Source organism: Alligator sinensis, unplaced genomic scaffold, assembly GCF_000455745.1.
Source record: "Alligator sinensis unplaced genomic scaffold, ASM45574v1 scaffold12_1, whole genome shotgun sequence".
NCBI lineage: Eukaryota > Metazoa > Chordata > Crocodylia > Alligatoridae > Alligator > Alligator sinensis.
In genome coordinates, this window is record NW_005841973.1 from 3,262,276 (window position 1) to 3,275,808 (window position 13,533).

The following is a 13,533-nucleotide window of genomic DNA, read 5'->3' on the forward strand; positions in this document are numbered from 1 at the left end:
CACGCCTAGTTTAAGTTTAGAGTCAAGATCGCTTAAGACTGAAGATTTTTTTTGGAAGGGAGGTTGGGTATGGAGGGAATGGGGCAGGAGACGTACGTAGTTGCCCAGTTGTGCGTGCGTGTAGAACTAGCAAATCTAATCTTTGCTTTAAAAGAGGATTTATCCAGAGAGAGTAATCTCTGCTTAAGCCTGCTGTGATCAAATCCTCTTGACCTGGACCATAATCACGTGGTGAAAACCTGCAAAAGTACAATCCTAGAGAAAGAGGGCTGGAGGAGACCTCCAGAGGTCACATCTAGTCCAGTCTTCTGCTTGAGACAAGATCATCCCTATCCTAACCATCCCAGACCAACCATAATCTAAACTCTACATAAGACAGCCATCAACCCTGCTGCAACGCAGACCTAACACTCAAACCTGTAAAAATCCAGGGGAGCCACAAAATCCAGGGGGAAATCCAGGGGAGCCACAGCAGCCAATGTCATATTTGTGGCTTATTTTCTCGCTCTCCCTTCTGTAGTTTCCCAGCCCTGGATTGGATTTGCAACATGGCTGAGAAATGGTGAAGTCAGGTCTTTACATCAGTGTTAAAGTTGGTGAAAAATGCCAGATCGGCAGCACTGGAGGCTAAATTTCCAACCATATCCAAGCACGGTTAGTAGCAGGTTCTAGCTCTGCACCTCAGCTCTCTGTGCCTTTAGGCTATTTTAGTTGTCCTGGTTTGATGCATTTTCTGCCTCTTTGCTGAATGATTAACAAAAGACCCTGGTGATTCTAGCTGGCTGCTTCAAGAAGGGAAGAAGCAGAATGGTAGATGTAGCATGAATCCAAACTTTATCAGCTAGCAGAAATAAACCTTTATACAGTATTTATTGAAGATTGAATACACACAAAATCCTCCAAGTCCCTTCCATATTGCGTAGCTGAATTGATGTACAGTATGCTGTTATTGCCGCCACCAGTTCTGTCCATTTTATGTTAATCATTTCCTTTTTCAATTTGGTGTCTTGGTAGGTGCCTGGCGCTCAGGACTTGGTGGACTTCTCCCCCGTGCACCGATGCTTGCACATATATTCTGTACTGGTAAGTCCACACAGCGCGGTGTGTTGGTGGCACTGAAGTGTGACTTGGCTTTGAATGATGTGGTTAGGGAGCAGCTCCACGTCAACATGCTTGGGGAAAAAGTTGTTGCATAATGTGTATTAATACATGGGTGTTTTTAGTATACACCTTGATAGAAAATGGATTGCTTTCTCAAATTAGAAGCATGTGATTAAGGGGAAATAAGGCAATACCTGGGAGGCTGTAGCGGAGGAAGGGTTTTGAATGAAAAGCAAGCTGCTAATTTATATTAGCAGACCACAAAGTTATAAAGTGAAACTTTCTCCTACCCTTGCAGTTCCTGGGTTTCTAGTGAGCCAAATACATATTTCTGAATCACGTTATTTCCCTAAAAGAATCCTCCGTTAACCAGAGTAACTGTTAAATCTGTACAAAGCAATATATTGAGTAAGCATGAAAGAGCAATTTTGGGCTGGTTTTTTTCACCTCTCCTATTTTGAAGGGAGAGTTTTCCCTTGTTAAAATGTTAGGCAGCATTAAATGCCTTGATAATTTGCAATTTTATTGCTTCGGTTCTGTTTTTTTGGCAGATCTGCATTACTTTGTCTTCCTTAGCCCAACAGATCTTGATACTGTTCAAGAAAAAAGACCATTTTGTGCTGCCCTTTAGTTAGTTGATCACTATTTTGTTGTTAGGATACATTTTTATAACAACTGTTCAACTTTGCTGGTCACCTATGATGGTGGAAAAGCCTTCCCACTACTCACAGCAGTGGGTAGAAATGTGCCAAATACTCCTCTCCACAAAAAAAAGTGTAGAGATAATAGCCTGTAACTAATAAACCACCCAACCTGCTCACTCCTTTCCCCCTCCAAACATCTCATCAGGCAGAGCTTTTTCCCTGAAAAGTCAGAGGATCTATGATGCCCTCAGGGTCTTTGCTGTTGCAAATGATTTTTCTTGGACCGCTCTCAAATACTCTGGGTGGCAGTATAAAACTCCTAACATACATCTCAGCGTTTTCAGATTCAGTTAAGTTTCCATCTGCATTTTGAAGTCCACGAGCCTAGAAATCAAAACACTCGATCTGCCTAGACTGGTGGGCCCAGGTCATGTTCTCGAGAGCCTTACGATTAAATTAACATCTTGCTCCTCTCCATTGCTGACCCAGGCATGGTTTTGCAGGTGTTGGTTGCAGGTATCTAGATAAAAATGAATTTCCTTTTCAATAAGAGCAGATGAGGTGGCCTTCATGAGTGATGCTTCAACCTTTACTCCTCCTGCATAATTAAAACTCCTGCAGAGACCTTTTAGAGGGCTCTTTGCAAGCGGCCAGCCAGCTTAAAGCCAAGGCAGTACATACGAGTGTGCACAGTTCAGCAGCTTAAACTCGCTTGCTACCCTGAAGCCAGACTTGAGAGAGACTTGTTTCTTTTATGGTAGATCTCAAGCCAGTCCCCCGAGCAATACGTACAAATGAATTTGCAGAGGGAAAGGAATCATCATAAAAATGTATATATAATCTTTGTGTCTCTTCATCTGTTAATAATTACATAATTTGGCTACTCTGCAGTGATGTTTTATTGGCATGAAAAAGTTAACCTACCCAGAATGTGTTGCATTGAGTGTACTCGTGCTGTATTTGTCTTGGACAAAGACTCTTATTAAAATACTATGTTGGAAACCTGGTTCAGGGAGTGTGCTAATTGGAGATTACAGCTGGTCTGAAGCCCTCACTAGATTTCAGTGTCATTTTATTTGGAAGAGCTTTAGTGATGTATCTGTATAATTAAAGCAAAATCAGAGACTGTTCTTGTAGCCTTGCATATATTTGTTTAATGGAAGGGCGTATGTAATGCTATTATGTAAGAGCTGAAAATGGGACATTAGGTTTTTTTTCCCCATCAGTAGGTGTTCAGAGTAATGGTTTTTATAGTACATATTTGCCGTTAGACAATGAGATTATTTTCTGGTTTACATAATGCTTACAGCATTTGCTGTTTGTTCTTTGTCTTGAAAAGCCCTTGGCTGTGTGGTCCACTATGGTATATTTAAAAAACATGACCTCTTGCAAACGGGTTTCATGGCCAATGCTCTGCACTGCTATGCAGCAGATCTGGATTTGATTGCTTTTCTGCTGGAGCTGGGAGCAAAGCATAATTAATGTGCTAGCTCAGCCAATATGTCCTGGGAGAGAGTGCATCTGGAGCCTCACTAATGTACTCAAAAACTAGCCAGAGATGGGAAAAGTCGCATTAGATCAAATCTATCCCTCTTCTGAGGGTAGAATACAGTCCCCCAGCAGACGTGTACTATTTCTACCTATAGCACGTGGGCGTGGAGATGCTAGCAAGGTACTTAAAAAGCTTGAAGCAAGCTGTTTGGGGCCCAGCATTTTACCTAGCATTATAGAGGTGGAAAGTACTTTCCAAACACAGACCCCAGTGGGATAGAGAAATGGGTATGGTCCCTGTTTGACAGATTTGGGGGGGTGAAAACACTGATACGGCAAGTCGCAGGGGAAATTTCGTGAATGGTTTAAAATTCAGGAGTTCCCGTCTCGTAGGCTGATGCCGAGACCACATGACCAAACCCCCACAATGCCGCGCCTCGGCCAGAAAGCCCAGAAGAAGCAAGAGAGTTAGAAGAGACTCTTCAAGATGTGTTTGGAAAGCAAGGACAGGGAAATAAAGCACCCAAACTATGTAGAGACCTCCAGAGAGACTGGTTACCCTCTTCCTGACCTGTGGTTGAATCCGGAGCTGGCTTGCTCGGGCCGAGCCAGTGTGGAACAATGTCGAAGATCAGACGAGCGTCAAGGGAAATGGTCACATCAATGTCAGACGGAAGGATCATAATGTAATAGCTACCAAAAAAAATCCTAATATTTGTCATTTACAATAGCGTTATCTAAATGCTTGGCCTGCAGTTAAAAAGGCACACTTTGAATAAACACTGCAATATTTATTATTTTTAGTGAAATCGACCTTCCAGTCACCTCGGTTTTATGGCTGTGCTGCTTATAAATTCCCAAAGGATTATTTGAAAAATCCTACTCATATCTGCCAGCCTTATCAGCAGGGCAGAAGTTCACATATTGTAACATGAGGTCAGCCTTCGGTCATGGTCTTGCAGACGGGGCCAGGCACCTGTAAATCCTTCCTTCAGCAACTAAGGCGAAGTACAATATCAAACGGGCAGGGAGACTTTTCCAGGAAGTGCTGAACTTTCGCAGGAAGGGCAAAAGAGAGGGAAAGAAAGTGAACAAGGGTCAGCCTGTGGTTAATTGAGCATCGGTCCTTGACTTGTAACAGAACTAGGAAAGACAGGCCCTGATAGGGATGCTTTATGGAATTGTTCGTCAGCAGTCCCTTTTGTTGTAAAAATATTGGGCAGTCAACGGTGGCCTGAGGATCAGAGGGAGAACGTTGGCATTTTTAAATAGTGGCAATTAAAAAAAAACAAACCCCAAATGTATCTGTGCAATGCAGCTCTTTCAAATTAAAAGACTAGATTAAGGGATTTAGAGGGCAATGAAAATGGTTTGGGGCCTGGGGCACACGACTGGTGAGGAGAGGCTGATGGAAATGGGCTGATTGAGTCTGCAGAAGAGAAGACCGAGGGGGATTGAATAGCAGCCTTCACCTCCCTGCAGGGGGGCTGCACAGAGGATGGAGCTGGGCTGGTCTCAGTGGGGGCAGATGACAGGACAAGGAGCAATGGGCTCAAGTTGCAGCAAGGGAGGTTGAGGCTGGATGTTAGGAAAAACTTTCTCATGTGGAGCATAGTAAAGCACTGAAAGAAGTTGGTCAGAGAAGTTGTGGACTCTCCATCCTTGGAGGTGTTGAAGATCCGGTTAGACAAAGCCTTGGCTGGGATGATGTAGGTGGGGCTGGTCCTGCGTTGAGCAAGGGCTTGGACTAGATGCGACCTCTTGAGCTCCCTTCCAGCCCTCATGGTCTGTCATTCTGGGACTTACAGTACACTCATAAGCTGGGTGGAAGAGTGTTTTGGGAGTCTCATTCCTCACCCAGCATCTAAAACAATAGGGTTTTTATCCAGATTGTGTTCTCTGGATGCAACAAGCATTACAACAACATGTTGAATCGTGGGGAAAGTCGGACTTGATAGGGCATGCATCTTTTTTTTTTCCTCATTGCTGGCTTATTAGTTTCATTTGAAAAAAAAACCCTACACACGCTTCGTCTCCTGATGGCACTCCTGGCTGTAGTACCTGGCATTGTTTTGGTTGGGACTGCTTTCGAAACGGGAGTTGCTGATGCCCTGCCTGGAGTAATGTTGGGAGTCACCTGCAGAGCCCTGACAGCCCCTCTCTGCTCTGATGGTTTGACCGCCATTAGGCCAAGTGAGCTGCATATAAATAGCAATACATACCCAGTTCCTATTTTGCAGTAAGACATTATTTAAAAGCACCCATTTAAAATTCTTGTGCGAATCTGCAGTTTGGTTAGCCCCCTGGGCTTTTGCATGTATATCTGCATCTAACAGCAGTAGAGAAGTATGCTGGATTGGGCTTATATATATATTATAAAGCAGGGAACAAACTACAGCATATCTGAGTTGTGATTCTGCCACTGAAGCTTTAAGTTCTAGGTTCTCCTTGACCAAAGGAGCATGCAAGCTGCTTTGATCTATACCCAAAATAAAGCAGGAAAGGTGAGCTTCTGGCCAGATGGTTTATCTGGTGGAGCCTCTGAACAGCTGTTGCGAGTCTTGTATTTCAAGGCCAAGACATGGAATTGCTTCGCTCTACATAATGTAAAATGAAAAACAGTTTTTGTTTCATGTTTCCCATAAGTTAAAGCAAGTAGGGAGAGGAACCTCATCCAACAACAGTAATTTAAGAGCAGCGCGCAAGTCAAAAACAAGAGTCAGTGGAGTCCTGGGCTGTGGTTTCAGCAGAATCTGCGACACTTGAGGTTTGGGCTCACTGTGAAGTTTTGCTGGCATTGCAAAGTGGGCTAGGCATGCGAAGACATCACATGCACATAGCTGATGAAAGTCATGCCAGCAAAAGCCATGGCAAGGACCAGCAATACCAACGGAAGAGGCCTTTCGTTGGCTTAACTCATGCCACTCAGGGAGGTGGTAGAGCCAAGCTACCTGGAGGAAAACCCCTCTCTTGACACGTTCTGCCTCGGCTGTGGCGCTGTGCCAGCACTGCTCCAGCAGCAGAGCTCTGTGGTGTAGACGTGCCTGGTGATCCCCGTATAGTGGTGTAGAAAGGAAAAGAGGGAAAAAAGTGTGTTTCAGTTCATTTGAAACTCTTAGTGTAGACACATTTTAATACTTTTGGCTTGAGGCTGCAGAATGTTAATTGAAGAAGAAAGGCTTCTCTTTGCAGGCAGTGAGAATGGCTTGCTCATGTTGACTTGAGATTTGTTTTCTCGAGTTGTTTTTTTTTTTTTTTTTTTTTTTTAACCTCATATTAATTGACTACCAGCTAGCTTGAGGTTTCTAACATGCCTGTGAAGGCCAGTGCGGATGTTCCCCGTGCTTTGAAACAGGCTCCAAAGGGATCGAGTTAGGCTAAAGAACAAATGTCCAAAGATGTCTGTTTGGTTTTAAACCGAATGTAGACATGGATTTAAGGCTACAGAGCTCTGTTCCTGTTTATGTCTTAGCCTTGCTCCTCGTTCACTTCATGATGTCCAAAGTGAGTCCTACTTTGAGAGTTAACTATAGAAATACTTCCCTTCTTGCTCAGCTCAGGTCTCCCTGTCTGGTCATCCCCTTTTCCTTGCTTTAGTGACTAATGTATTTTTTTTAACAGCTTTTGCTTGCATCACCCATGCAAAGCCAACACTGGCTGGGAGAGGGAGCCACCGTCTAGTTTGGATCACTTGTCCATAGGGTTGTTGGTTAAATTTAGATTGCAGGTAACATTAGAGCTAGTGTTTCATGAACCACAGGGGAACCCCGGGAACTTTCAGGATCCAGATTGCATTTATAAGTCTGGCAATTAGTCGTCATATCTCCTTGCCTGTAAACGGAACGGATTTAATCTGGAATTCAAGACCCTGTAGACATGGAGCACTGCAAGGCTCTCCCCATATCCACGTCTTAAATGTCAGTCCTCTAGCCTAGATCTTTCTCCCTTTTCTTCTGCTGTCTACTTCAAAGTATTAACCTTCCTCCTCTTGGGATGTTTGGTCCGATGTTTCATTTGCATTGCAGACTGCCAGTTATTGCTTTGTCTGCCATTATTGATGATCATAGATCTTCCTTAGTTTTCTTCTTGTCCACTGCCCAGCACTGAGACGGTAATAAAATAATGCGTTTATCCCTGTATGAGCTGATAGTCTATATTATTGAAATGACAGTTTAAGTCAAATAGCTGCCCAAATGCATCTTTGCTGTGAACTGTACTGCCTTTTCCCCCTTTTGAAATATTTGAAATTCATTAATACTGGAATGCAAACTGCAATTTGGGTTGTTTGTGGCAAATTTCTTTTTAAACCAGGGTTGCAAAGTGTGTTTCCACATGTCCTTGGGAACCTAATGCTATTTAAAATTGTCTCAACTTTTTTTTTTTTCTTCCCCCTTGAGTGGAAAATTTTCCTTCTAGAAACCTCTGGTAACTCTTAGTTCATCTGAGACACTTCACAGATTGTCCCTTCGTTCTGTCGTGGCATATCTCCCCGTCTGCTGACTTGGCTGACCCACCGGTGCCTGGTGGAGTTAGATAGCTGTAAACACTGTACTGAGATCATAGGGAACGGCTGGGGTTGAGATACTTTGTGCACCGGATTGATAAGGACACAGGAAAAGCCATTAGAGTGAACTGGTGTCAGTGACCTGTGATAACCACTCTGTATTACGTGCTAATGGACTCTGGGTAGTATGTCTGTCTGCAATGGTCATAGATTTAACTTTTTGTAATTGTCATATTGCTCTTTTAACCCTGTGACCTTGTTACCCAGGAGGATACCACTTGGCTCCAATCAAAGAAGCAGCAAAGAAATCAGTGTTCATTCTAAGCTGCTTAGATATGATCACAGACAGCCTTGGCTCTCCAACTATTCAGCTTAGAAAACAGATGTGTTAGGATGAAATCCATGGTTCTTCCCCACCGTAGTCCCAGTGTAGGCTCCTTGTCCCTGGAAGACAGATTGCAGAGGGTGGTTTTTAGAGGTGAACACCCACCCATTTTTATTTATTGCATGCAGTCACCTTGCTGAGTTCTGCAGTACGGACTTGCGTGTTACCGATCCATGTAACCTTTTAATAGATCTTCCTCGTTTAGTCCAATCCATTCTCCCCCTAATTAAACACCCGAGGGTGGCTATGACAAAAGAGCCGCAGAAACATTTTGAGAGTTTGGGGAGTACTTCTGCTGTACGGAAGGTGTTCGAACAATGACATCTCAGGATGATCAAGGGTGATGGGAGCAGTGTTGAAGAGGAACACAGATCTGCTAAGTCTGTCTGGAAGAGTATTGCATTCGCACCACAACAAAGCCTGCCTCAACAAAGTTAGTATATTCTCAGGTGAAATTTGAGGCCACAGGTCTCTGCCGCCCTAGCAGATAATGCTGTTAGACTCCACTCTCCCCAGAGGAAGTCTCTGGTCCTGTAAACGATGCTTTTCTAATATTGCTGCAATGAGAATTTCAGCCTCCCTCCTTTTGCAGCTGGGATTAGTTCACAGCTGGACAGTGGGGGCATGCTGACTGGTCTTGACAGCCTCTGGCTTCTGTTGTGATCAGCCTTGTGCTTACGGGGAGCAGGATGCTGGTACCAGTGGTCAAGGGGCCAAACGTAGCATGGATGAAGCAATGCAGCGCCCTTTGACGTTTTCAGGAGTGTACCTGGTGTGGATACTGCTCCGGGTATGTCATGAAGTGCAGAGTTTTCTACTGGACCCCTGTGCCCTGATTCTGATAGTCTACTTACTGAATTGGCTCCCTCTGTCTTATATCAGGCAATGATGATTACAGGTCTGATATCCACACTTTTAGATTCATTGAAATACCAAAAGTTTTGGCACTCCTGCTTGCCCTGAGGTGGTTTTTTTTTATTCAGCAGAACGAACAGAAAGTATGCGCTTTTTAAAAAGCCGCTTGCAAAGGAAGTTGTGAATGTTTTGCATGCTACTTTTTGCACTCTGATACTACAGCAATGTATTTTGTACCTAAATGGATCCTAAGAGAATTGTCATGTGTGGACCAGAAATTCCCCTTTCTAAAGAAGGGCTGTAAAATAAGCTACCATGTTTCTTTGAATTGCACAGCTGTGGGGTTGCTGTTTTCCTGCTATGCATGGTGTTTCACAGTTTAAATGCCTATATGTACTGTAGCTGGGAAATGATTGTCATCCTGTTTTTAATAAAGGCCCTCCTTTTATGAAGGGTCTTGGTTGACTGAACATTAATTCTCAGCCTGTTTACAAATATTTGTGCAGGAAAGGGTGAGCAATGTGCAGGACAGACTTATGACGCATATGCTCACTATTGCAGGGGCCTGTTCCTTTGTTCAGGAGAATGTGGAAATAAGGCACAGCCTGTACAACGGACAAGCGGTCTGAGAATAGGGTACCCAAGCATTGCTGTCAGATGAAATGGCGCTGTTTTAACAGTAGAAAGGAAGATAAGTGCATTGAGTAACAGGCTGAATACCACTGCCAAGGGGCTCTGCAGCCAGTCTGCTTTGGTGGTTTCATGGCTGGTATGCAGCAAAAACAAAGATTGAGATCCAAATTGATAAATGCTAGGTATATGCAATGGTGCATGTGATATGTTTAACAAAATATACACAGCACCTTTTGTGGTTGACTCCTATTTTGCAAACACCTGGATTCCCAAGTTTGTTTGTTTTTTAAAATCCTGCCCAGACTGACTCATTTCTTTGCCTCCTTGGGGTTAAAAGTGCAAGTTTCAGGTAGCCTCCTGCATTTGAATTACCTGGGTCAGACCTTAAAAACCCAGTGGCCCAAAGGCTGCTCATAGAGGCTGAGCATTCAATAGATCGGGGATGCAGCTGGTACCCTTGCGTAGAGTGGTGCTACCCTGACCATGTGCCTCCATCCTGGCTAGTGTCTTCTCCTGTCAGAGACGATTGCCTCTCGGTATTGCTGTAGAGACGTAGTTTGAAGAGCTTTGGAAACCTTCAAGTTGAGCTGCTCTTTATGTGGATGTGTGCGAATGCAGTATATAAACAGTTCCTGTTTTTTTTAATAGTTGTTGCAAACGTTAACCAAAGGGTATGTCTGGAGCTGTGGACTGGGGACTTTAATGCAACTCTTCTGTCCCACTGCATGGAAAATCAGATACCATTTTGTTGTATGTATTTTAGCATGTGAATTGTTGGAGAAATGTCTGGACATGTGGGGTGCTCTGTTGGCTTTTTTCCCCCCTTTTTAAGTAAGGGGCACCTAAGCCGACTTCCAGATTCTCCTGCCAAACGGCTCTCACTTGCGTGATGCTGGTGGACCTATTTATTTAGTGTTTATGCTGTGGGATGGTGAGATTTGTGGTGATGGTATACAAACAGATCGTGAAGCACAGGCTCTTCCCTAAAGAGCTGTTGTAAATTTAATTGGGTAAATAGGCCCCGAGTTGAAATAAGTCGCGTAAACCCAGTGACCTGAGTAGCAGGGGGAGGGCGTGAGGGTGTATGTGCATGGTACCCATCCTTAGTGATTCCTGTGTTTATTAATCTGGGGTCTCTGACCCGTCTGCCCTCCACAAGCCAGAGTTATTATCATCCCCATGTTGTCTTGAAGGGTCAAATGCTAGGTTACCTACAAATGCTGTTGTGTGGAAGGTGAATGGAGGCGCTTACAGCCTCGTTGCTGAATGCCAGGTTTTCTTTGCGTTTGAGCTCGTCTCGCGTGCTCCTTGATTTCATAGAAGCATATATCTATTCGTCTTTTAATGCATGTCAGGCTACAAAGAATTGATTCAAACCCATGTCCGCGCTTCTGTTCCCCTCCGTCCAGTTTGGAGTCCTGCGCTGTTTGTCCCAAGCCCACAAGCCATATTACTTCTGCCGTGTTGACGGGATTCAAACGTGGCAGTGGTTCCTCCAGCAAAGCAAGTGGAGCTGATTCAATGCACCGGACGGGAGATGCGATAGACGTTTTTCAGGGTAGAGTCATACGTGGCTGCTTTTTCAGCCAGCCGTGAATCGTGGAGCACGTAGGTTGCCAGTTGGACTGCAGGGGATTTGGTAGTGGCTGAAAAGTGATGGTCTCCGGGGTATGTTGTAAAGGTGGAAAACACCTATTGGATCACCACCTCCTTCCTGCAACAAAGGCTGTTCCCCAGCGATTCCCAACCAGCATGCTGTAGGATCATTTCAGGGGTGCCACAGTTTCCCATGCTATATTTCAGTGTGCATACGGTTATGTGTGGCTTGCAAGATAAACCCAGAGAGTTCAGATAAAAATCCATAGCGTTAAAAGTATCCTGACCTGCTGTGGCCTTTCTGCCTTCTTTGTAACAGAAGAATAGTTGCTTTTGGTTTTCCGTCATCAAGAAATGAGTGCAAGTGAAGGGCTGTATTTTTTTAAGGGGGCCCTTGAATCTAACGAAGTGGATGACCACTGATTTACCCAGTCTGTAAACTGAGGCTACAGCTAAACCCTAACAATGTGGACAGAGCGACGCCTTTGCATATGGCACTCATCACAGTAGCTGGAGCTAACACCACACTTTTATTGGCAGTTGTAATGGAGTCTAAGGACTTTCCGTGGTATGGACACTGATTTTTTTTTTTTTTTTTTTTCCCCTTTTAATTTATTCCTCTCATCCCCAAAATGGGATCAAATGCATTTGTAAAACTGCTCATCCCAGGTAAACTTGTGCAAATATACCAAGCTCCTCCTTTTCTTTTTTTTTTTTTTTTTTTTACTGTAATTTTTTTCATAGATTTGATTAGTAAAGTGAAAGGGACCTCAAGAGATGCATAGATTCATAGATGTTCGGGTCAGAAGGGACCTCAGTAGGTCATCGAGTCTGACCCCCTGCCCTGGGCAGGAAAGAGCGATGGGGTCAGACAACCCCAACTAGGTGCTTGTCCAGTCTCCTCTTGACCCCGCAGGGTAGGGGAGAGCACCACCTCCCTTGGAGCCCGTTCCAGGGCCACCCCACTGCACCGTGTCGTCATCTATGTCACAGCCTGCTGGTTTATTTACGGGAATAGGATGCAATACCGTGTCGAAGGCCTTCTTAAAGTCTAGGTAGATGGGATCCACCTCGACTCCTGCGTCTAAGCATTTTGTGACCTGGTCATAAAAAGAAACAAGGTTAGTTGGGCGGGATCTCCCTGCAATGAACCCGTGCTGATTTCCTTTCAGCATTATTTCCCCTGCTGGGCTCCCACAAATGTGATCCTTAATGATTTTTTCCAGAGTTTTCCCACGGACAGAGGTGAGACTAACTGCCCTATAGTTTCCTGGTTTCTCTCTCCTCCCCTTGAAAATAGGGACCACATTGGCCCTCTTCCAGTCCTCTGGGACCTGACTGGAGCACCATGAGTGCTCAAACAGCCGTGCCAGCAGCTCTGCTATGACACGGGCCAATTCCTTCAGCACCCTTGGATGAAGTTCATCTGGCCCTGCTGATTTGAACACATCCAGCCCCTCCAAGTGCTTCTTCACTAAGTCTGCACTAGCAGCTGGTGGGCTGGTGTCCCTCCTGTGTCTGTCTACAGTCTAACTGGGAGATTTGTCTTGGTCTGTGTCTAGGAATAAAGATGCAAAAAACTCATTGAAGAGCTCTGCTTTGTCCCTCCTACCTGTCACCAGCTGCCCTTGTCTATCCTGTAGGGTCCTATGCTGCCCTGCACCTTCCTTTTGCTCCCTATATACCTGAAGAAGGGTGTTTTGTTGTCCTTCATTTTTGTTGCCAGCCTAAGATCTCATCCTGCTTTGGCCTTCCTAACCGATTCCCTGCGAGTGCGAGCCAGGGAGGTGTACTCCTCCTTGGTAGCTCCCCCTGTTTCCACAACCTGTATCCCTCTTTCTTTGCCCTTAGGCTTTCCTGGGCTTCCCCCATCAGCCAAGAGGGCTTCTTGGCCCCTTTGGCCTCTTTCTTGCACAATGGGATTGTCTCCTCCCACACCTTGAATGACCACCCTTCCTGCACCCCCGTTTCGGCAATGCTCTGGAGCTTTAACGCCGCACTAACTAATCTCCTGAGTGCACTGAAGTGAGCTTTGCTGAAGTCTGGCACTTCAGCCTTGATAGTTAGTTTACCTACCCTTCGCCAAATAGTGAATTCAATCAATCCATGATCGCTATCTTCTGGGTTCCCTTGTGCCTGCAGTTTCCCCACCAGGTCATCCGCTATAGCTAACGCCAAGCCCGTTCCTGCGTTGGGTGACGGCCCTGTGTGCAGGTTAAGAACCTACGTGAGCGGTTAGATTTGGCTGACCGCTTCTCCCAGCAGATCTAGTCCAACTAGGGATCAATCCTGCAATGGTAGTGTTGTTAACATCATGCTTTAAC

The 13,533-nt window shown here is 44.9% G+C and overlaps 1 protein-coding gene across 1 annotated transcript in view; it reads left to right on the forward strand.

Moving 5' to 3' along the window:
* EXOC6B (exocyst complex component 6B) overlaps nt 1-1,926 on the forward strand; it is a 197,696-nt gene extending 195,770 nt beyond the window's left edge. The window contains exons 9-10 of the mRNA XM_014518640.2: nt 1,015-1,083; nt 1,653-1,926. Coding sequence (XP_014374126.2) covers nt 1,015-1,083; nt 1,653-1,736 — 153 coding nt within the window. The 3' untranslated portion in view covers nt 1,737-1,926. The remainder of the gene's footprint in view (nt 1-1,014; nt 1,084-1,652) is intronic.
* Nucleotides 1,927-13,533: the final 11,607 nt, after the last annotated feature.